This window comes from Galleria mellonella, unplaced genomic scaffold, assembly GCF_026898425.1.
Source record: "Galleria mellonella isolate WM207_F2 unplaced genomic scaffold, CSIRO_AGI_GalMel_v1 utg121, whole genome shotgun sequence".
NCBI classification, from domain to species: domain Eukaryota; kingdom Metazoa; phylum Arthropoda; class Insecta; order Lepidoptera; family Pyralidae; genus Galleria; species Galleria mellonella.
This window is the reverse complement of record NW_026441983.1, coordinates 2,202,081-2,225,838: the sequence shown is the minus strand read 5'-3', so window position 1 is coordinate 2,225,838 and position 23,758 is coordinate 2,202,081. Positions and strand designations below refer to the sequence as shown.

Sequence of the window (23,758 nt, the reverse complement as noted above, 5' to 3'; positions counted from 1 at the left end):
ATGTTTATAATGAATTGTGATTAACAGTATGTTTTGTGTACAATAAAGAATAAAGATAATTTAAGAAAAAAATTTCAAGAAAATTTTTGTCAGGGTGCAGAACCTTTACTCAGTAGAGGGTCCTAAGCACTAAAGAATACAAATATCCCAAATATACTCAGCAGATTCTATTAAATTAAATCGATTAAAATATTGCAAATAATGCGCAGCAGCCATATATAAAATTTCCCGCTCTGTTTTAAATGTAATAATTACTTTGTTACTAAAATTGCAAGTACATAAAATCTTCTTGTAACCCTTAATTCTAGCAGCGTAAGTCCATTGTAGATTAAGAATAGTACTTGCGCTTTTAATATTATTAGGTTCAATATATGTCAGGGGGAGGGAGGTTTATAAGAAACTTAGTATGATATATTTTTGTACTAAGGGTTAAATATAAAATAGAGCAGAGGTAAAACTGCTTTGTTATTTTAGAAATTAAAAAACTAATTCTTGTTAGATCGTGTACGGAGTTATTTAAAAAGCATTTTACTATTTTTTTTTCTGAAACTTTGACAATTGACATTGACAGTGACGGCAAAAAGTCGCTGTGGCTGGTGTTTCTATTGTGTCGGTGACGCTGGCCGCGAATTGATAATTCTTACTTTATATTGTTTTTGTATAATTATAGAAGGACTTTTGAGTGAAATATGAAGCAATATTGTTGTATTTTTCAAAGAGCTTAATGCGGTAATGCCTAGTTTAATTTTTGTTACAAGTTTCATGATTTCGTGGTTTTTGATTCTATCGCTTTATCTCATCGATTTCAGATCGAATCTCACTGTATTTTGCGTATTGTATCATGATAAGAGTGACAACTCATATTTTAGCAGTTTTTAGTCTAAAAGAACTGTATTAAATGAAATTTTTGTCGTCGATTTTTGAAATAAATTTAATATAATTGTTGCCTATTTTCTCACTATTACATGTTTTTATAGAATTTATAAGTTATGTCTGACCCAATACCCTTAGATTCTATTGTTTTCTATGATCTGCCACCTCCACCTTCTTACAATGTGCAGAATATGGTAAGAATTCATTTTCTTTGTATTGAATTATCTCTAATTGATGGCAAAAGTAGTTGTTTTGATTTAAAAATTAAATTATTGAATAGATTTTAATAACATTTCTATGGGACCAATTTGTAAGTAATCGAAGCATTTGGCGTTCCATTGTTTCTGCCTACCCTAATGGGAGACAGGCGTGACAGATATGTATGTATGCAATTTGTAAGTATATTCTCTTGAATAAAGTCAGAATTTTCCAAATCATTTTACAACTGAAAAAGTTATGAAGTAACAAATGTAAAGAAAATACAACCAAATTAAGAAACTTTTTTTTGAAATCGGGTGATTTTTTTAAAAATATTTCTATTGACAATTGGCTGATGCAAACTGTTTATATTTTATTATATATATATGTTTTAATTTGTAACTATGATTTTGTATTTTTTACAATATCAGTTGATTCTTGCTTAATCGCTGTTGAATACATTTCTTTGCTAAAATCCATCTCTTCATCATTTATCACTTCATCATTTATCACAGTCCACTGCTCTCTAATATTTATCTTTTATGTACCACAAAGATGGCGAACAAGTATACAGCCCGTCTGATGGTAACATGAGCATTGCCAACCCTGAAGAAATCTTAAAAATCTTATTGATTTAAAATGCTCTGACAATAAACTGATAAAATTTTAATTATAGAAGATAAAATATTAAATATATAAATCTATCGTTAATAGTTTTACAACTGCTTTATAATTTGGCCTAGGTGCACCTTAGTTGATGATAATGGAATGGTAACCCTATCTGCGTTATCCAGTGAGGGATGATAGGCGAGGATGAAAGGTAGGTCACTTAGCCAAATATTTTTTTTTTATACAACTTAGAATGGCAAACAAGCTGACTACCCACCTGATGGAAAGTGGTAACCGTGGCCTACAGACATGAGCAGTACCGTAGACATAACAGAGTATACTGCTTCACCCATCATACCCCTCATGTGTTGCTATACCTGAGGACTCAGGTGTTATTCCTCTGTATCCAGTAAATTCACGCCATATCCCACCCTTCAAACCGAAACACAGCCATGCAAACACAACTGCTTCACGGTTGATACACGAATGGGACAGAGGTGTCCAAGTAAACAACTTTTGTACAAAGTCTCCCTCTGGTAAAATGTTAGATGCATCATGATAGTAAGGATTAACATTTTTTGTTATTTTTGACCATTAATAAGAAGATTTTGATCTCAGCCTGTATATACATTTTAAAATGGAGTTATTAAGGCATATTTAAAAAAAAAAACAAAGTTAATTATAGTGTGCCACCTTTTGTCTTTTTCTCAATGTCTCTCTTGTCTGGAAGAGATTGCTAGTGATAAGTTCTGTATCACTTCTCATTAATATTTACTGTATTTGTTATTTCTCTTTTTACTTGGTGCAATAAAGTGTAAAATAAATAAATAAAAATAATGTACCCCTTTATAGGTGAAAGAATTCTTAAAAATGGTTCAATGATTTTTTTGTTTATCCTTTGGAAATGTCAAAAAAAAATTTAATATTTACTTTCTACTATTATATCCATTTTTTAATTAATATTAATACACAATACAATTATCCATCTCATACATACAACTAAATTAGTGTAATTTTTCTTTTCAGGTCCTACAATAATTTGACAAAGTCTAAATACATCAAACTAAGTCACAATACTGGCCATTACATACAGAGCAGTGGTACAAGTCTATAAAGAAATAAATCAGCAAGTTGATGGTCAATTGTACAGATCATAAAAAAAATATTACTGCATTTTTATTACCACAGATAAATAATAGGACAGGAGTGCACTGTTGCTAATATATTTTACAACTGGTAACATAAACACTAAGCTAAAGTAGTTTATAATACACATACTTACATAAAATACATAATTACTCTGTCCTTATGAAGTTACAGGTGTAGTGAGGCTCCGTCTATAAGACTTACTGTACTACTATGTCAAAAAAAAATTCTAGAATGAAGTATTGTTGATTTTTAACATAAAAAACATTTGAACGATCGAGATGTATTCCGGAACTGTCTACCACGGTCAAACAGTCAATAAGCCTGATGGAATCGCTACAAGTATAAAGATTGAGCCTCTCGACTCAGATTGTGGTGATGAACCGCAAGCAGTTAATTTAGATGTTACTACCAACGTAAAAACTGAGTTTCCCCCACACGAGCCTTCTGAATACGACACAGATACTCACCAGAGAACAGAGACCACACCGCTACATAGACCTGTAGTTAAAACAGAGTATGTGGATGTAACAGAGAAATCGGAGGTTCACAAATTTACCGGCAAAGAGAACGATCATTTTCTAAAACTTAATAAGGATCTAGTGCTGAAAAATGAGTTAGTTATAGCCCCAAGTGTAGTGAGAACAGGGCCAATGACCGGGATAGCTCAGCATTTGTTGCATTCCATAACCGGTGCTGGGAATGTGTCCTTACTTTGCAATAAAACAAAGGCAGACAAACCGCATTGCTGTGAAGTGTGTAAGAAATGCTTCAAAAGGAAGGCGCACTTGAAGGAGCATATGTACATACACAATGGCAACAAACCATACAGTTGCGAGCCGTGTCAGAAGTTCTTCGCGACGAAGGGCAATCTGAAAGAGCATATAGCTATGCATGACTACACCGGTGAAAAGCCATACATATGTGAGATGTGTGAGAAATGTTTTCGACTAAGCTCGCAATTGAAAATGCATATGCTCATACATACAGGTGAAAAGCCATTCAGCTGTCCTGTGTGCAGAAAATGTTTTAGGGCCAAGACAAATCTGAAAGAGCATATGCTGATCCATACAGGGGAAAAACTGTACGCGTGTTATATGTGCAAGAAATGTTTCAAAACAAAACGCTACCTGAAACAGCACGTCATGATACATACAGGCGGTAAGCCGTACTGCTGCGATCTATGCAAAAGGTTTTTTAAAACGAAAAAGTGTCTGCGACAGCACTTGGACAATATGCATACAGCCGAGAAGTCGCACGCTTGCCATATTTGCAATTGTCGATTTAAAACAAAGCAAGACTTGTCCAAGCATTTACTTATTCTGCATAGTGCTGAAAAGGCGTAATTTTTTTTTTTTAATGGACGAATATGGAATGCTAACCCCGTTATCGGTATACGCCGGCGGGGTACCAGGGAGGTATGACAAGTGGGGAGGTCAAGTCATTTGGCCAATAGTGAGGAATTTACCAGGAATGAAGCATACCTTCCAGGGGGACTGTGTGTCCACCATTATTGCTAGCAATGGAGCTTCTAATTCCCATTGTTAACAACCCCCCCCCCCCCACACACCTCAGTCATAATTAGATGTGATATGTGTAAAAAAAATGTTATAGAACTGTGATTATATAGAAAGAGCACTTTATTGTATGTAAATGTCTACTTACTGATGTAAATGGCAACATTATTATGTACATAAGAATAAATATATTAGGTAAAATAGACACTCATGTCCAGTTCTGTTTTTGAACATGGCAATACCGTCGCGTACATGTAGCCTTCCCTTTAGTCCCTGCAGGGTTGTCACACAGTATTTTTCTTTTTTTTTTGAATTTGGAATAGTAAACAATTGTACAGTTTATTGTTTAAATACATGAATATTTCTATTGAAGGTAGTATATTAATTTATTTTAGCATTTATTATATAAGTAGGTAGGTATTATATTTATTTATAGTATATGTATTTATGTAATATTTTATTATATATTTTAATATTTTATTTAACTGTATATTTGTTTATGTATTAATAGTTGTAGCACTTCAGTTACCCGCTAACGACATGCTTTCTAACTGCATTGGGTTGACTGGAAGAGATCTCTGTCAGAGATAAGTCCACGCTTGCTCACAATATTTATAAATGCATTAACAATGTAATTTACAAGTGCAATAAAGAATATATATATATATATATATATTTGTACCGAAAAATATCATTATTCACTAATTACTTATTTATAAAATAAAAATATCGCTTTATAAATAAATATGGCGATATCATAAGTATTCTACACTTACTTTCTGCCAGCAGTTCTATTCCTTTCTTTTTATAAGAAGCTGCTGATAGTGAAAATAAATCAGTGTTTTACAATCTCTCGGTGCAAATTAATGAGAAGACAAAGCATAAATATAAATATAAATATATACATAGAAAATTATTTTTTTCTAAACTCTATCTGTCGCTTGCTAGCCCTGATTTATAAGGACGCGAATTGGGCACGAACCTGAGGGCGTACCATGAAATGTTTTCCCAAATTTCAGAGTCAAACGAAACACAAATTTGTTTGTTAAAATTACATAATACATGACGTTTGGAAATATTAAAAATGTTAAAATATTGTTCTTTTGGACTTTTATGATAGGATGTATGACGAACGAAATGTTAAACTCCATTTATTGGTACGATTTTGGTGTAAACAAAAACACGAAATTGAGTCCGAAATTTCGGAATTTCATGGTAGACCCGCTGGATATTGTTAGTGTTACCTGGATATTTATTCTTAAGCTACTGTTAAACAGACGTACAAATGCCATAGGAAAAAAAGGAAATCCTAGATTCATATTCTAATTATAAAATTACACTTAAAGTGTCGCCGAATTAAAAGAACTAGTTATTGTAGTGTAGAACACGAGCGGAGTTGATTGTTTATCGTGAAAATTCCCATGTCTAGATGTAATATTTTCACTTTGTAAGAATAAAACATTCTGGTACATTTAGCTACAAAATGTAGTTGAAAGAGGTTAAAAATGGATGTACGATTTGTTTGAAAGCTCTCTATTTTTTTTTAGTGCCGTTTTTTACAATCTCCGATCGTGCATCTTGTATTTTTTCTATATCAATCACGCGTTTCGAATGTGTATACGTTTGAAAAATATTCTTTTGTAAAACAAAAGGATAGAGTTTTCAATGTGTGTTCAACCTTACGCTAGGGTTGCCAACTTAGTTAATTTTTAAAAAATCAGTTGCCAACTTTTTTTTGCTTAATTATACGAACTTTGAAAGTATGGGGTTTTTATCCGAGACAAATAAACTTCATTGCATTTTATGCGAGATTATGTCTTATTTTGGCCACTCCAATACTGGCTAGTGGGTCAGTTTGGTTTCGAGTCCTTAGAGAAATTGACGTTCCCAGAACGCTTTTTAAATAATTAAAAATTGTGTCCCACAAAAAAAAAAAAGATTTGAATTATGACAAAGTCACATATTTTGACACTAAATTACTAAACCGATTTTGATAAACTTTCTATGGGTACAATTTGTAAGTCAGAAAAAAAAACATCAGTTTAGAACTAACAGAATTATGAGGTAACAAACATAAATAAAGTACAACCGAATCGACTACCTGCTTTTTGAAGTCGGTTAAAAATGTTTTTTTTTTATATTTAGGGAACATCATTCATCATACTTAAAAGGACCACTGAAATCGGACAAAAATCGAACTTTAATACTGCAAATTATCCAACTATATTAATGGGTTGGTTGCATTGAAAACAACTGCGCCTCTAGCGGAAGGTTTCGGAAACTCACATTTCTATACAAACTCATTATTTGTATGTGATGCGATAGTAATAAATCTTTATACAACTCACAATTGACATTCTATTTTCAAATTTGAATAAAGAATACTATTTGAATAAAAGAAAAAAAAAAGATTAATTTATCAGTTTTCTATGCTTTTAATTATAAGGCTGTTTAAAAATATAATTGTTTTTATTTCGATTCAACATTTTATGGGATGAAAGTGAATGAATGAATGAATAAATGGTTTATTTTCTCTTCACAAAAGGTAGTATAAAGTGACAACTTGAGGTACAATTTGATATGAAGACCAGTTTCGTGAGAGACTGGTGCTTGCGGTAGGTTTTTTTTTATACAACTTAGAATGGCAAACAAGTTGACGGCCCACCTGATGGAAAGTGGTAACCGTCGCCTATAGACATGAGCAGTACCGTGGACATAACAGAGTATACTGTTTCGCCCATGATACCCCCATACGTTGTCACTGAGGACTCAGGTTTTATTCCTCTGTACCCTGTAAATTCACGCCATATCCCACCCTTCAAACCGAAACACAGCCATGCAAACAACTGCTTCACTATGTTAGTAATAGTTTGGTGTTATTATAAAAAATAAAGGAAAATAACGAGTTACAAATCAAAGGGTCTTTTTTTTTAATTGATGATAAAGGAATAGTAGCCCCGCCTGCGCTATCGGTATACACCGGCGGGGCACCAGTGAGGGATGATAGGTGAGGATGAAAGCAGGTCAGTTAGCCCATCGTGACGAATCTAAAAATAATCAATCACGATGGTTTCCAGGGGGACCCACGAGGAGGTCGACCTGACAGGGTATATTGCTAACAATGGGGCTACTAATCCCCATTACTAACAATCCCTTCTCCCCCCAAATCAAACGGTCAGGATGAGTTAACAGGCATACAATAGATTTAGGAAAAGCATGGTCGTAGTTGAGGGTGGTACCTTAAAATGAAACGCCCCAAGAAAATTAGACGAATTCGCTGTTTTAAAATCACTTAATTATGGCTTCTGTTTACCAAAAAATTCTTTTGCCCTATTTTAAACTTGGGTCTACCTACGGCCCTGAGGAAAAGGGATTTTTAATGAGATAAGAGACTTAATGAGTGAGAAATGATCTGAATAAGTTGGACCGTCTGTGTACATTTCATTTTAACGTAAATACGAACATATCTGTTCATACCGTACCCAACTTAAATGGTCCCCCATTCGTCAGGGTCGAGAGCCGTGGTTTCTTCGTACTCTCTATTTTATTCTTTTTAATCCTTCTTTTCCGGAGTATTAGTAAGTGGTATAAAAAAATTAGGGGGGGAGTTAAGGAGAGGGCTGTAGTTGTTTGGAGGGAAATAAGTATAACAACTAACTTTGACTTTTCACACCAGAGGGAGACTGTACAAAAGTCGTTTGCTTAGGTACCTCTGTCCCATTCGTGTTTCAACCGTGAAGCAGTTGTGTTTGCATGGCTGTGTGTTTATCTATCTATCTATCTGTGTTTCCGTTTAAAGGGTGGGATATGGCGTGAATTTACTGAGTACAGAGGAATAACACTTGAGTCCTCAGGAGTGGCAGCGCATGGGGGTATTATGGGCGAAACTGTATACTCTGTTATGTCCACGGTACTGCACATGTCTATAGGCGACGGGTACCACTTTCCATCAGGTGGGCCGTCAGCTTGTCTGCCATTCTAAGTTGTATAAAAAAAAACATATTTTATGTACAGAAGGTAAATATTATATATAAAATAATATATAAAAACGGAAATTAGAAGTGTAAGAGACGAGCGATAGAGAGAGAGAATGACAGCAGAAATGAATGTAAGAAGTAAACGTCGCTGTCGTGTCTGTACGACCAGACCGAAGGAAAGAAAGAGGCGAAATATCTATGTACAATTTAATTAACCTACTTGATGGAAAAGAAAGTAATGATGTCGACAAGTGGCTTTGAGATGAATATTTACAATATTTATTTACAGACGCCACAGAGCTATGCTCGGAGTCTCCTTGCGTGATAGTATCCGAAACTGCGATATCCGCAAAAGAACCAACATAGCCCGAAGGATAAGCAAGCTGAAGTGGCAATGGGCTGGTCGCATAGCTCGAAGAACCGACAACCGATGGGGAAGAAAGGTTCTCGAGTGGCGACTTCGTACAGGCAAACACAGTGTATGACCCCCCACTAGATGGAGTGACGATTTAAAATGCATTGCAGGGAGTCAGTGGATGCAGGTGGCTCAGGACCGTTCTTTATAGCAGTCTATGGGGGAGGCCTATGTCCAGCAGTGGACGAACAATGGCTGAAATGGTGAATTAATGATTATAAAAAAATTACTTTAATATTTACGCAGATATTAGGGTCGGCAACGCGCGCGTAATACCCCTGGTATTGCAGGCGTTCCTATGAACTATATGATGGTAAATGGTTACCGTAGCCTATGCTACGGTAACCACTTACCATCAGGTGGGCCGTATACTTGTTTGCCACCTCAGTGGTATAAAAAAAAAAGATACTGGATAGAGGTAATTCATATTAGTTTTTAACAATCTAGAGATAGTTGCTTAGCAACCATAGACTTGTATATTCAATAATACTTCTCGATTTTATCTTTGGACGGAATTGACAAGCGATCAAACAGGCACTTGTGTTCCAAACAGGCACCAAAAAGCCATTAGTTTATGTGAAATCCGATTTATAATATAGTAAACATGAGTGGAGAGACCCTGTGTGAAGCACCGAGACGCCATATCTCAAAAATGAGAGTGCACGATTATTTGTATGGTTAGAAACTTATTTGACCATTAAAGGAGTATTTATAATCATCTTTGGTCGCGGCACAGAATGGGCCACCCCTTCCTTTCCTGTGGTGGTCGTAAGAGGCGACTAAGGGAACTTAATTGTCGAGGGATGGACAGCAGCGTCCCTTTTAAAATATCACCAAAACCAAACTGCGGCTGCCAACCCGTCTGCCAAGCGTGGTAATTATTGCCAGAACTGGCAATAGGGAGAGGCCTATGTTCAGCAGTGGACTGGACAGATAATGGCTGAAATGACGATGCTGATTAAGAGGAGTTGGTTGCGGGTTTTCTTTTTAATGGGTGAAAATGGCATGGTAGCCCCGCATGCGCTATCGGTATACACTGACGGGGCACCAGTGAAGGATGAATGGTGAGGATGAAAAGGCACGTCTGTTAGCTCATCGTGACGAGCTTATACTATATACTTTTACTATATACTTACTTAGGATATATTGATAGCAATGGGGACTAATTTCCCCATTAATAACAATCCCTTCTCCCCAGTTGGTTGGGGTTATACCAATTTTTTTCTTATACAACTTAGAATGGCAAACAAGCTGACGGCCCACCTGATGGAAAGTGGTAACCGTCGCCTATAGACATGAGCAGTACCGTGGACATAACAGAGTATACTGTTTCGCCCATGATACCCCGCATGCGTTGCCATTCCTGAGGACTCAGCTGTTATTCCTCTGTACCCAGTAAATTCACGCCATATCCCACCCTTCAAACCGAAACACAGCCATGCAAACACAACTGCTTCACGGTTGAAACACGAATGGGATAGAGGTACCCAAGCAATTGACTTTTGTACAAAGTCTCCCTCTGGTGTCTATCTGACTATTATCTGAGATGGACTTAGGATCAGAAGCGGGATTTTCCGCTTTTTGTTTTTTCGAGCTGTAAATGTTGCCGGCCACAGGTGTCTTACAGCTTCACTGGACACGTACAGGGGTGAGTACAGGTGACACTCCAAGCCCGCCAGAGGCAGGCGACGAAGTGTCAAGTCTTACCGATGAATTGCTACTTTCCGCTATTTATTTATTTATAAAAGACACACCAACAATATGCTCACAACAATTAAGCAGACAATGTACAATGTTATTAGTAAGTAAAAAGTGAAAAACTACTATTAAAAAAATGCTTAAATCTAAGTTTGAACAAAAAATATCTCACTGCTCACTACCAAGCTTAAGGCCATATGAACACATCAATTAAATGTGTATACAGCTCTCACAGATAAGCGTCAATGTACACTAAGTAACAATTATACAATTAGAGAAGACCTAACTACCGATCTATATTATTAATAAGCCCAGTGAACTGCACTAAAGAATTACCAAAGATGTCGATATCATGGTCAACCTTTACGGCTTTATTATACGATGAACAAAGATCTGTCAAAGAGACTATATTTTAAAAGACCGACCTCATTGATACATTTAATATTATTTTCCAGGATATGTATATTAAGACAAGCTAAGCTAAGCTTTGCTTAGAACCTAGGATGGGCACCAGCCAATTTTGGGGTGGGCACGACCAACCTGGTCCCTTAAATCTTCATCATCATCATTCAGCCGTTATCTCCCCCATAGACTGTCATAAGAAACGGGGCCGTTCGTTTTGGCGGTTTATCATTTTTGACAATAGTTGCCATGCTTGGCAGGCGGGTTGGCAACCACGGTTTGGCTTTTGGTGATGTTTGAAGAGGGACGCTGCTGCCCATCCCTCGCTTTCCCTTAGTCGCCTCTTACGGCACCTACGAGAAAGGAAGGGGTGGCCCATTCTATACCGAGACCACACGCCCCCCTCCCTCAAATACTCCTTTCCTACGTGTCAATGTTCGCCTTATGATTTAACCGTTCCAGAAAGATTTATCCGATAAAAAATCTACGTTTGAATTTCAGTATTTCGCTTACGTGTCTATTACATTATACTAGTAATATAAAGGACAAAGATTTGATGTTATTGTATCTTAGTTTGTAATGGATAAACTCAAAAACTGCTCGACCAATTTTGAAAATTCCTTCACCTATAGATAACTAACATTATCAGAGAAAACATAGGCTATATATTATTTTCAAAAAAATTAGATTTCCCAACAGAGTTTACAATAATTTTTATACACTTTATACCACTGAGGTGGCAAACAAAAATACGGCCCACCTGATGGTAAGTGGTTACCGTAGCCTATGAACACCTGCAATACCAGAGGCATTACGCGCGCGTTGCCAACCCTGAAGAAACCTCTTTATCCCCCTTTTGAAGAACCCCATGCTGTAATCTCTTGGGAAAACCTCGGCAGGGAGCTCATTTCACAACCTGAGTGTTCGTGGTAGGAAACATCTCTGAAACCGCATAGTACGCGACCATTGAGGCTGTAGGACATGAGGATGAACTCCCTGTTGATGGTGAGCCGTACGATGGTAGAAAGTGGCCGTGGGCATCATATTAAACAATTCCTTTGAGCATAATATACTTCAAGGTATCAAAAATTTGCTTATCCAAGCTAATTTATATTTTTATCTATCTACCTGTGCGAAGTTGGGGCGGATCGCTAGTATAAAATAATTTACAAATAGATGTTATACATACGGAACCTTAGTTGTGGAAATCCAACTCATACTTGTCGGTTGTATTCTTATTTTGTTTAGACTCTGCCTTCATCGTATCCGGAGCGAGGGACTATGCTAGAACGGCTTTCAAAGCGGCCATGGCTTCAGCGCAAATTGTAAGTGTTTAAAAGCATTTAGATCAGTGTGACACTGTTGGAATTAAACTTTTTTTTTAATGGATGAGAATGGAATGGATATGCATGAGAAATTGAAAGCTGCAGAGGCGTAACCCCATAGTCCTCAGGAATGGCAACGCATGAGGGTACCATGAATGGTACTTTATTATATAATATCCATGGTGCTGTTCATGCGTCACCTACCACTTTCCATCAGGTGGACAATCAATGTAAGAAAACAATGGGCGGCCTTATCACTAAGAGCGATCTCTTCCATGCAGCCTTTGGATGGAGAGGAGTAATTAAAAACAGTATGACTGGAGGCACGAAACTGTTCGTTTCTTAAATACATTATAGAGAAATGCATACGTATAACAATGTGAATATATATAAAGTACCTACAGAAATAAAGCAAAGTCCATTGCGTTTCAGAATCTCCAGCCAGTGTACAGCACCATGTTCTCCGAAGTGCCAAAGTGTCCGAGGATGCGCGTTGGTGAGAACTTCAATTTACCTGTAATAGGAATATTTCAACCGTGTAGGTCCCTGCACAGAATTGGCCACTGTGCTACAACACCTCCTACCATGGGGGGAAAGGAACTGTTAGCAATGGAGTTTGACAGCCCTATTGCTAGCAAAATGGGACCACGTGGAGGTTGACCTATCAGGTCAACCTCCACGTGGTTCCCTCTGGAAACCATCGTAAACAATTCTCATTGAATTCATCACGATGGGCCAACAGACCTGCTTCATCCTCACCTATCATGTGTCCCTGGTACTCCGCCGGTATATACCGATAGCGCGGGTGGCGTCACCATTCCATTATCACCCATTAAAAAAGTCTGCAGTACTAACAATCCATTCCATTAATTCCAGGAATGTGGGATTCCTTCGTTGGGTAGTTGTATAAAAAAAACTGCATATTACAGTGTACCATCCAAACTGCCGTCTGCCAGAGCACGTGGACCGCTCGTATGGGGCGTACGTGGAGCGCGTGAGGCACGCGCGCAACGTGCCCACGCCGCAGTTCACTGGGAAGGACCGCTTTAAATTCAGCGCTGTGTGAGTTGACGTACATTTTTTTTTTGTGGATGAAATAATGGAATGGTAAACCCACCCGCGCTATCGGTATACACCGGCGGGGCACCAGTGAAGGATGATAGGTGAGGATGAAGCAGGTCAGTTAGCCCATTGTGACGAATTCAACAAGAATTGTTCACGATGGTTTCCAGGGGGAACCACGTGGAGGTAGACCTAATAAGGCATATTGCTAGCAATAGGGCTATCAAACTCCATTGCTAGCAATCCCTTGCCCCGTACATATTTTACACGGACTTCAGAAAGAAAGGTTCTCAAACAAACAATTGGGATGCAGAATTTAGGTGAAATGTCAGTAAACAATTGATATTGGTGATATTAATTGAATTATGTTTAAAAACTAGTTTTTTTTTTATTTATACAGCTTAGAATGGCAAACAAGCTGACGGAATGACGGAAACACCTGATGGAATGTGGTAACCGTCGCCTATAGACATGAGCAGTACCGTGGATATAACAGAGTATACTGTTTTGCCCATGATACCCCCCATGCGTTGCTATTCCTGAGGTCTCAGGTGTTATTCCTCTGTACCCTGTAAATTCACGCCATATCCCACCCTTCAAACCGAAACACAGCCATGCAAACACAACTGCTTCACGGTTGAAACACGAATGGGACAGAGGTACACAAGCAATCGACTTTTGTACAAAGTTCGCTGAGGGTAGTCCTTATATCAAGCGGGAGTATGTTCCAAAATCAAACCAAACAAAAGTGCGCCACTTACTCTTTAAACAAACAGCAAAACTAAATATATTTCCAAAATAACTATCAGGCGGTGATTAGTGATCGATACTGATGACAAAAATGCAATCAGTAAAATTTTTGTCTGGATGTTTGTTATAGAAACAAAAACTACTCGACGTATTTAAACGAAACTTGGTACAATTATTCTTCATACTCCTGGGCAGGTTATAGTATACTTTTCATCACGCTACGATCAACAGGAGCGGAGCAGTGAAGGGAAATGTTAAAAATATTATATATTATATATATATATATATATATTTTTTTTTGAAGATTTGTTTGTTCATTTGTCACAGATAAACTCAAAAACTACTCGAACCATTTTAAAAATTCTTTTACCTTTAGAAAGCTACATTGTTGACGAATAAAATAATTTTCAAAAAAGACAATCTAGCAACGCTATATATATATAATTTGATTTTATTTATCGACTTGATATTACCACATTTGCAGACCCAAGAAACTGCTGGCGGTGCCGAGCGCGACCCCCGACTTCCATCCCCCGACCCCTGTGTACATACCGCCTGCTACAAACAAACCCAGGAGCAGAGGCACACAAAGCTTGTACAGGTAATTTATTTATTTATTGATATTTCAATGCCCAATTATATAAGTGTACATATGGCGGACTTAGCGCCTAATGGCGTTCTCTACCAGGCAACCATGAGGTAAGCAGAGAAAAGCACTCCCCGCGCTAGTCGGACGGTTTGAAATAGGCTCCGTATTTTTAATACTTTTTTGTTGTAAAAATGTCGAAATTGTCAATATCCGATATGGAAAAAGTTGTGCAACGATGTTTACGAACTTTGAAGTAGGAAATGGACGAAATCTGTGACTCCCTGGATAAGCTACAGGCAAAAATATGTAATTTTTTTTTCATACAACTTAAAATGGCAAACAAGCTGACGGCCCACCTGATGGAAAGTGGTAACCGTCGCCTATAGACATGAGCAGTACCGTGGACATAACAGAGTATACTGTTTCGCCCATGATACCCCCCATGCGTTGCCATTCCTGAGGACTCGGGTGTTATTCCTCTGTACCCAGTAAATTCACTGACATATCCCACCCTTCAAACCGAAACACAGCCATGCAAACACAGCTGCATCACGGTGAAACATGAATGGGAGAGAGGTACCCAAGCAATCGACTTTTGTACAAAGTCTCCCTCTGGTATATTGCTGGTAATGGGACTGGTAGTCCGCACTACTAACAATCCCTTCCCCCCCCCCCCTGTTATATATGTTATAAAGCAATACGCTGTTGGTGGTCCTATAAATAAATAAATGATATGTTTAAAATTTTATATGTTGCAGGGAGTCGTCAGCTCAGACGACACCGTGGCAACCGGACGGGAAAGTAGCCGAGAACTGTACCACAACACCTGAGGTGCTGTATCTGGATAAATTGGAATGGGGTACGTGGACGTTTACATCTACATCTATACAACTCAGATAGGCAAACAAGCTGACAGCCCACCTGGTGGAAAGTGATAACCGTCGCCTATAGACATGAGCGGTACCATGGACATAAAAGAGTATACAGTTTCGCCCATGATACCCCCCATGCGTTGCCATTCCTGAAGACTCAGGTGTTATTCCTCTGTACTCTGTAAATTCACGCCATATCCCACCGTTTAAACCGAAACACAGCCATGCAAACACAACTGCTTCCACCCTTCACTGGTGCTCCGCCAGTGTATCCCATTAGCGTAGGCGGGGTTACCATACCATTTTCATCCATAAGAAAAAAACACAACTGCTTCACAGTTGAAACAGGAATGGGACAGAGGTACCCAAGCAATCGACTTTTCTTCTTGCGATCTTTTTTCGTCTTGTTTATGTATACATTCTCTCTCTAGTTTACAATTTTTAGCTACAGCGTCCATTATATAGAACGAGACAGCCATATCCGCGTCTGCTCTTGTTTTTTCCATGCGTGAGATAACGAAAATGTATCTACCGTTACATTCCTTTGTCAGTTATCTAGGAAGCCTGCTTTATTATCTAATCTTAAAATTAACTTTTAATTCCCAGGACCTGACGCCCCCTACCGTACTGGTGACTTGCCCGCCGATTTCCACACAACGGAAATTATAAACAAGTTAGTATAGCAGGAAATAGCGTATGGTCCCGGCATAGAATAGACCACCCCTTCCTTTCCCGTGGGTGTCGTAAGAGGAGACTAAGGGATGGCGAGGGATCATAGGGAAATATGAAGTATACTGTTTTGCCCATGATACCCTCCATGCGTTGCCATTCCTGAGGACTCGGGTGTTATTCCTCTGTACCCAGTAAATTCACGCCATATCCCACCCTTCAAACCGAAACACAGCCATGCAAACACAACTGCTTCACGATGGAAACACGAATGGGACAGATGTAGGTTTCTTATATATCTTCCGTGTACAGACAGCGACCAGTTACGATTTTATTATATGTATTGATTGATTAATATCAATTGAGAATCAATTATAAATCAATTTAAGTATACGTCTCAACTTAACCTCGTCGTCTTAATTAAACCCATAACAGGACTCTACTAACAATCCCCCTACCCACAGGTTACGCCACGCCCGCTCCTGGGGGCAGCTGGTGGAGCAAGGCCAGTACCCTCGCTGGATGAAGAGGAGCGACGCCGTCATCACTGACGTGGAAACCAAGGATTGGATATTTAGAGAAGCGGTAATGAGACCCAGAGGGAGACTTTGTACAAAAGTCGATTGCTTGACCACCTCTGTCTATATATAACTTTTTCTGTTAGTACTAGAACGGTTTTATTTACCAAATTTTAGAATGCCAATAAAAAGTATCTTAAACTTATAAAAGTTAAGGCGTTTCTATAAATAACGCCATCTAGCGGTACCAAAATTTACAATACTAGATGGCGCTTTAAATAAAAAGTGTAATGACATATTTAATATGATTAGACTAATATAAACATACACATAATATATTAAATAAATAGATAAACTTTTTCTGTTAGTTCTGGAACGGTTTTATTTACCAAAGTTTAGAATGCCAATAAAAAGTATCTTAGACTCATAAAAGTTAAGGCGTTTCTTTATATAACGCCATCTAGCGGTAAGGAAAAAAAAACTATACTAGATGGCGCTGTAAATAAAAAGTGTAATGACAAATATGGATCTTTGCTGTAGGAAATAGATGAACTTCAAGACATACGCCTCGCGCTCCTGCACCAGTTACAACTACAACAAAGACAGACACAAAGCAATAGAACTAGCAAGAAACTGGCGAAACTGTGGACAGAGAAGAAACAAGAGATGGAGAGGAAGATAGAGAATATTCGAAGAACTAGGGACAGAGGTAGAGTATATTATATATATCCTCTATTAATGTTTTTTATTTTTTTTTTTTTTTTTTTTTTATACTACTTAGAATGGCAAACAAGCTGACGGCCCACCTGATGGAAAGTAGTAACCGTCGCCTATAGACATGAGCAGTACCATGGACATAATAGAGTATACTGTTTCGCCCATGATACCCCCCATGCGTTGCCATTCCTGAGGACTCAGGTGTTATTCCTCTGTACCCAGTAAATTCACGCCATATCCCATCCTTCAAACCGAAACACAGTTATGCAAACACAACTGCTTCACGGTTGAAACACGAATGGGACAGAGGTACCCAAGCAATCGACTTTTGTACAAAGTCTCCCTCTGGTAAAATGTATTAATAGCTTACTCTTACATATATATATATATATATATATATATATATATATATAATATATATATATATATATATAATATATAATATAATATTTATTCACCATAAAAGCACATAATTCATGAATTTATAAGCGAAACAAAAATTATTAGGTGGTTTTATGTGTCTCTACCGTGAAAAGGCAACCAGCGCTGATAATATTCCGCTGATACCTTGAAATACGGTAAACATGTTTCTCCTTCACAGTACATGTGTGTGGAAACATGTTCCTTTCCAAATGTAAATGTGTGTGGTAACATATTTCTTTCGGAATTACAAGTGTATGAAAAGAAATGACTTCGCCTCCACGTGATAAGTGTCATTGGAGATTTGTTACCTCTGGCGAGTAAGCGTGAGTAGAAAGCGCCCATAAACATGACTGTGTGTGTTAATGATAAAGAATTATTCTTCCTCTAATCACAATGAGTTCGCCATCACAGAGTTACGCAAGCTATCGGCGCGTGGCGGCGGCGGGCAGCGTAGTCAGGCACTGCGCACGCGCACGGTGCAGGCCGCCGCCGACCCCGCGTCGCCGCTGTACGCGCCGCTCGCGCGCCACGGCCGCCAGGCGCGCACCAGGCACGCTGACATACACTACGACCCCGGCTTGCTGTGTGAGTGTCCGTACATCGTTTGTACCTTAGTAAATTTCATACTTGTAATTTTAACATTTAGAGACATTAGAACTTTAAGGTGTGTAGTTTCTGATTTAAATGCCGTCTCAGATAATCCACCAGTTTAATGTGTTGTGTCACATTCAGCTATTAGTCTTTACAAGATGCTAAGATATACCATGACTGATCAAAGACAATGAAAGAGCAGTATGAATTGTATTTTCGAATGGTCATAGAGCAGAGCGAGTGATCAGTTCTACAGGGAAGTATTTTTGATGAGTGAAAATGAAATAGTGATCCCACCTGGGCTATCGATATACACTGGCAGGGTACCAGTGAGTGATGAGAGGTAAGGATGAAGCAAATTAGTTGGCCCATCGATGACTTCAATAATAAGTTATCACGATGGTTTCCAAGAGGGACCACGTGAAAATAGACCTGACAGGGTATATTGCTAGAAATGAGACTCGTAGCGCGCTTTACTAAGAATCTCTTCCCACCTTGTTAACGTTCTTTATTTGTAATCGTTTGGACTAAAAGGTCGTCTAACAATTCCTTTCCCCTCTCTAGAGAAAGGTATAGAGGGACCAAATTACTACACTTTTTTTATAGCATGTGATTATATTCTGTATAGCATATGAGGACCACCAGAAAGTGGCCGAGCCCCCCGAATGGCTGCAGAGATGTGGTCACGACCTGAAGCGCTCATGCTCCGGACACCATCTACGACGGGACGCCGCGCAGCTGTGCGAGAGGGAGACAAAATGGAGCGAGCAGTTTTTGGAGAATCTTCATAATGATTTAAAGAGTAAGGACTTTTTTTTCAAATACATATAACAAAATTGCAGTGACCAGAAATGGTTATTTTAGTCGTACGATTGTAACACCAGAAACATCGTTAATACATACTGTCCATTGTGAGTTTGTGCAGGACATGAACATGGACATGGCCACGAATATGGGCATAGCTACGAACATGGGCAAGAGCATTGATAATCACATGTACATGTACAAAGACATGGGCATGCCAATAACATAATTAGGACAATTTGAAATAACAATGAGAAGAATGACGAAATCAACAAAAGAATGAATGCAGGGCCGTAGCTAGACCCTAGTTTAAGGTAGAGCAAAAGAATTTTTTGGTAGAGCAGAAGCCGTAATTATGTGACTTCGAAAAGCGAATCTGTCTCATTTTCTTGGAGCCTTTCATTTTAAGACAGGGCATTCCCATTATTGTCACCTCGTCCCTCTCCAACTACAGCTATGATGAATGAAAATGAAAAATAAAGACAATTAATGAAATTGACAATGACAATGCCGTTATTAGCGACAAACACAAGGACAGTAACGATGATGCTGATGTCGATATTACAGAAGCTCGTCTGGGAGCGGCTACAACTACAGCCGGTCCACTACATGTGATGAAGTCGCGGCGGCCCGAGACCAGCCCGCGGCCCGCTACGCCCTCAGTGGAGCCGGTCGACGACTCAGACGAGGTGTGCCACCAGGCGGCACTGATGCTGCAGAAGATCGTCAGGGGCCGCGCCGTGCAGAATCTGGTAAAGCGTTATGTGTAACTTCCATTTCTTACATGGACGCACTTCTACTTCGACAGCAGGATTTAAGATGAATTGCATTAGATTGACTGAAAGAGATATCTTTTAGAGATATGTCTACTATAGAGTGTGTTGCCATGCTTGGCAAGCGGGTTGGCAACCGCAGTTCGGCTAACAGCATAGTGTAAAAGGGATTTGTCTCTGATAGGCAGTTCTAATGTTTATGATTCCAATCATCTTTTTTTTTATACAACTTAGAATGGCAAACAAGCTGACGGTCCATCTGATGGAAAGTGGTAACCGTCGCCTATAGACATGAGCAGTATAATGGACATAACAGAGTATACTGTTTCACCCATGATACCCCCCATGCGTTGCCATTCCTGAGGACTCAGATGATATTCTTCTGTACCCTGAAAATTCACCGTCATGTCCCACCCTTCAAACCGAAACACAGCCATTCAAATACAACTGCTTTATGGTTGAAACACGAATTGGACAGAGGTACCCAAGCAATCGACTTTTGTACAAAGTCTCCCCCCGGTAATTGGGAATAATTTTTTTGGGAATTGTGCCGAGTTTTATAATAAACTGTCTAAGATGATTCTGGACCAAAATGAAGATCCCAAATCTTTTAGCCATTAAAATTACCATTATAATTTTATCCATTGAAAAAAAATCTTTAAATGGACTCGATTTTGTTGCGTTATTTCTTTAAAGTTTTAATGAGATAATTACGCAAAATTACATTTATACAAAGTCTCCCTCTGGTATCCTATTTACTTTTATATAATTCAAATAAAGTTATATGATCTTTAACCCATTCAATACGGCGGCCATATTGAGATCCCTATGCAGTATACGGCTTAGTTTTTCATAAACGGCCGTCACTGACGGCACAACTTTTTCTACGTATATGGCTTAGTTAATTGTTAGGAGTGACTGCCAGTAAATAACGGGCTTCCACAAGTGACTGGAACGGTCTAAAGCACGTTTGAAACTAAAGGAAACCGAGCGCCTCGGAGCGCTCGCCGTCATTGGGTAAGGGCGGGGAGAGCGCCTCGAGGCGCTTGCCGTCACAACGTATAACATTGGACAGCGCCCTGGCGCGCTCTCCGTATTGAATGGGTTAAAATAATACAAGGTTTTACATAAAAAAAAATTAAAAGTGACACTTATATATATGGTATATATACCATACCTTAGCGATAAGGCCGCCCATTGTTTTCTCACTGTGATTATTTCTTATAATTGTTTGTGTCTATAATAAGTTTACTATTGTAATCTTATGGAGGAAACAATAAAGAGTATCCATATATCTATTATATCAACCATTAGCTGTCCACTGCTGAACTTTCCTGTAGTCGCCACGTTTGGTAGGCGAGTTAGCAACCGCAGTTTGCTTTGGTGACGTTTCAAGAAGAACACTGCTGCCCATCCCTCCACCATTAAGTTGTCTTAGTCGCCTCTTACGGCACTCACGGGAAAGGAAGTAGTGACCCATCCTCTGTCGGGACCACATGGCAATTTCGATCAATGTTTCTTTGAAAATATCACTCAGTTTCACTAGTAAAAACTCTCTCAGGAAGAGCATTCTTTTAAAACGATGTTTCTGTTTCTTTTCCACCCGTTGTATATGAGAGTTCCCCAATAATTGGTTGTAAATCTTCTACAAGATGTACGAGGGACGTGCCCGAGCGTCGGAGCTGACAGAAGAATTGAAGACCACGCACGGTCTACAGAAGGAGGACCAGATCAGAATCGCGAGGGAGGAGACCAAAGCTAGGGAGTACAATGCTCTGCGTACGGAAGCCGAGGACAAGGTAAATACTGGACGTATTGGGGGAATGGGATTGTCAGCAATGGAGTTTGACAGCACCATTGCTAGCAATATGCCCTATTAGGTCGAACTCCACGTGGTTCCCCCTGGAAACCATCGTGAACAATTCTTGTTGAATTCGTCACGATGGGCTAACTGACCTGCTTCATCCTCACCTATCATCCTTCACTGGTGCCCCGTCGGTGAATACCGATAGCGCGGGTGGGGTTACCATTCCATTATCATCCATTAAAATAAAAAATACTGGACGTATTGGACCAATTCCGTGACGCCATTTCCCGCCAGTATAGAATAAAAAAAAAATTACTGATCTGTTTGAGCCAACATAGTAAAAACACTAATTTGTCTCTGTTAATGCCGTAATCTTTTATTTGTATAACTACTTACTTTTGTGAAATATTGTAAAATATCTTAACATAAGTGATGCAAGTCAAGTTTTTTTTTTTTAATCGAATATATAAAATTCTCGTGTCGCGGTGTTTGTTACCAAATTCCTCCGAAACCGCTTTACAGATTTTCATGAAATTTTGTGTGCATATAGGGTAGGTCTGAGAATCGGCCAACATCTATTTTTCATACCCCTTCAATGACCCACCCCTAAATTTTTTTTTTTATTTTTTGACAAAAAAATTTATTTTTATTTTACTATGATTTAGCATTGAAAAATACATACAACCTCAAATTTTTACCCTTTTACGATCAACCCCTGTTTTTTAATCGCGATTTTTATATTTCACAATAAGTGGTAAAACAACGTTTACGGGGTCAGCTAGTAATAGAAAGAAAGAGAAGAAAGAAATAATTTAATCAAAAGAAACATGCGGCCCACACAGTAGCGCACAAAACAAAAACAAAAGAAATCAAAAACAAAACAAACAAAAGAAAATAATAATTATATACAAATAGATAGCAATTAAATTATAATGTACGCGTGCGCGCGTGTGTGTCGCAATGTTCTGTGATGTAGGTCCGTGCTCAGCATATTGCTGCAGCGCTTGAAGCGCTACAGCGCTGTTTTTCAGCAAGAACCATAGCGTCACAAGTAAAAAACAGTTATATAAGTAGTGCGTTGGTATTCTATACATATACAAATCTACATTATACATATACATATACACATACACGTACATACACAGACACATACACATACATATATATATATACATACATAAACATACACATATACATATACATACACATACATACACATATACATACACATATATATACACATACACATACATACACATTCACACACATATACAGAATAAAGAAAAATGAGATGGCAATATATAGTGTTCTATCACCTAACCTAGCCATACTATTACTGTTCAATCAGATCAGCGACGCGGGAGGCTGTGTTCATGCATTGAGTGCAAAAAAAAAAAAAAAAAAAAAAATCTCAATTTAACAAGTAATAATTATAGTATCTACCGTTATGAACATTAATATACAATTTTATTTAACGAAGGTGCTGCCTAACCAGTGATTATTTCGCTGCACCTAGGCCATTAAACAAAGATATGTACCTTTATAATATGTGTCAATAGAAATATAAATTATATAGAAACAATAAAATTCAGTAATATATGTAAAACGATTTGTAAATATAAAAAATTAAAAACATTAAAAAAAATAATAAAATATATGTATATGAAAAAATAAGTATTTTCCATTCAATCATACATATATGGTATCCTCCATTTAAACCAAATTAAATAAAAGCATAGTTGGACAGAGTGGGCACCTACTTACGAGTAAACATGATGATAAAATACTGAGATCTATGTACACTTCTGCTCTCGCAAGAAGTGTCTTTTTAGGTGATGTTTAAATGTAACTATCGCCTTCAGGTCTCGACATGGTGGAGGGATATTGTTCCAGCAATGAGTGGCTGCATATCTGAAACTACCCCTAAATGCAGCCGTTCTGTGTCTTGGAATTTTCAGCACATTCACGTTTGCACGCATCCCAAATATGTAGTAGTTTTGCCTCCACGTTAATTTTTGGTACA

At 38.2% G+C, this 23,758-nt stretch overlaps 3 protein-coding genes across 5 annotated transcripts in view; all 3 read left to right on the top strand.

Annotated features, from left to right (window-relative positions):
- LOC113510152 (uncharacterized) overlaps positions 1 to 23,758 on the top strand; it is a 70,008-nt gene that overhangs the window by 18,652 nt on the left and 27,598 nt on the right. The gene's annotated exons all lie outside the window — the stretch shown is intronic.
- LOC113510120 (zinc finger protein 98-like) lies at positions 583 to 6,817 on the top strand. 3 transcript variants are annotated; one of them, XM_031910559.2, is made up of 3 exons: positions 583 to 729; positions 2,707 to 2,916; positions 2,995 to 6,817. In XM_031910559.2, exon 3 carries the CDS (start codon positions 3,108 to 3,110, stop codon positions 4,170 to 4,172), a length of 1,065 nt encoding a protein of 354 aa, XP_031766419.2. In that variant the 5' UTR covers positions 583 to 729; positions 2,707 to 2,916; positions 2,995 to 3,107; the 3' UTR covers positions 4,173 to 6,817. The 3 variants fall into 3 exon arrangements, with proteins under 3 accessions (XP_031766419.2, XP_052754788.1, XP_052754791.1); XM_052898828.1 differs by lacking the exon at positions 583 to 729 and adding an exon at positions 739 to 1,067 and having other exon boundaries at positions 2,707 to 6,817; XM_052898831.1 differs by lacking the exon at positions 583 to 729 and adding an exon at positions 1,873 to 1,891 and having other exon boundaries at positions 2,707 to 6,817.
- The window catches only part of LOC113514808 (cilia- and flagella-associated protein 91-like), a 32,544-nt gene continuing 18,036 nt past the window's right edge, over positions 9,251 to 23,758 (top strand). Inside the window, exons 1-13 of the mRNA XM_052898706.1 lie at positions 9,251 to 9,412; positions 12,084 to 12,160; positions 12,593 to 12,656; positions 13,090 to 13,222; positions 14,457 to 14,573; positions 15,320 to 15,420; positions 16,040 to 16,106; positions 16,567 to 16,687; positions 17,161 to 17,329; positions 18,172 to 18,345; positions 18,980 to 19,153; positions 19,723 to 19,907; positions 21,581 to 21,727. Of these exons, the coding sequence (XP_052754666.1) occupies positions 9,340 to 9,412; positions 12,084 to 12,160; positions 12,593 to 12,656; positions 13,090 to 13,222; positions 14,457 to 14,573; positions 15,320 to 15,420; positions 16,040 to 16,106; positions 16,567 to 16,687; positions 17,161 to 17,329; positions 18,172 to 18,345; positions 18,980 to 19,153; positions 19,723 to 19,907; positions 21,581 to 21,727 (1,602 nt within the window). The 5' untranslated portion in view covers positions 9,251 to 9,339. The remainder of the gene's footprint in view (positions 9,413 to 12,083; positions 12,161 to 12,592; positions 12,657 to 13,089; positions 13,223 to 14,456; positions 14,574 to 15,319; positions 15,421 to 16,039; positions 16,107 to 16,566; positions 16,688 to 17,160; positions 17,330 to 18,171; positions 18,346 to 18,979; positions 19,154 to 19,722; positions 19,908 to 21,580; positions 21,728 to 23,758) is intronic.

Bases quoted from the DNA above. Each gene is read 5' to 3' on its own strand.
- LOC113510120 (XM_031910559.2), top strand. From the start codon at position 3,108: ATGTATTCCGGAACTGTCTACCACGGTCAAACAGTCAATAAGCCTGAT.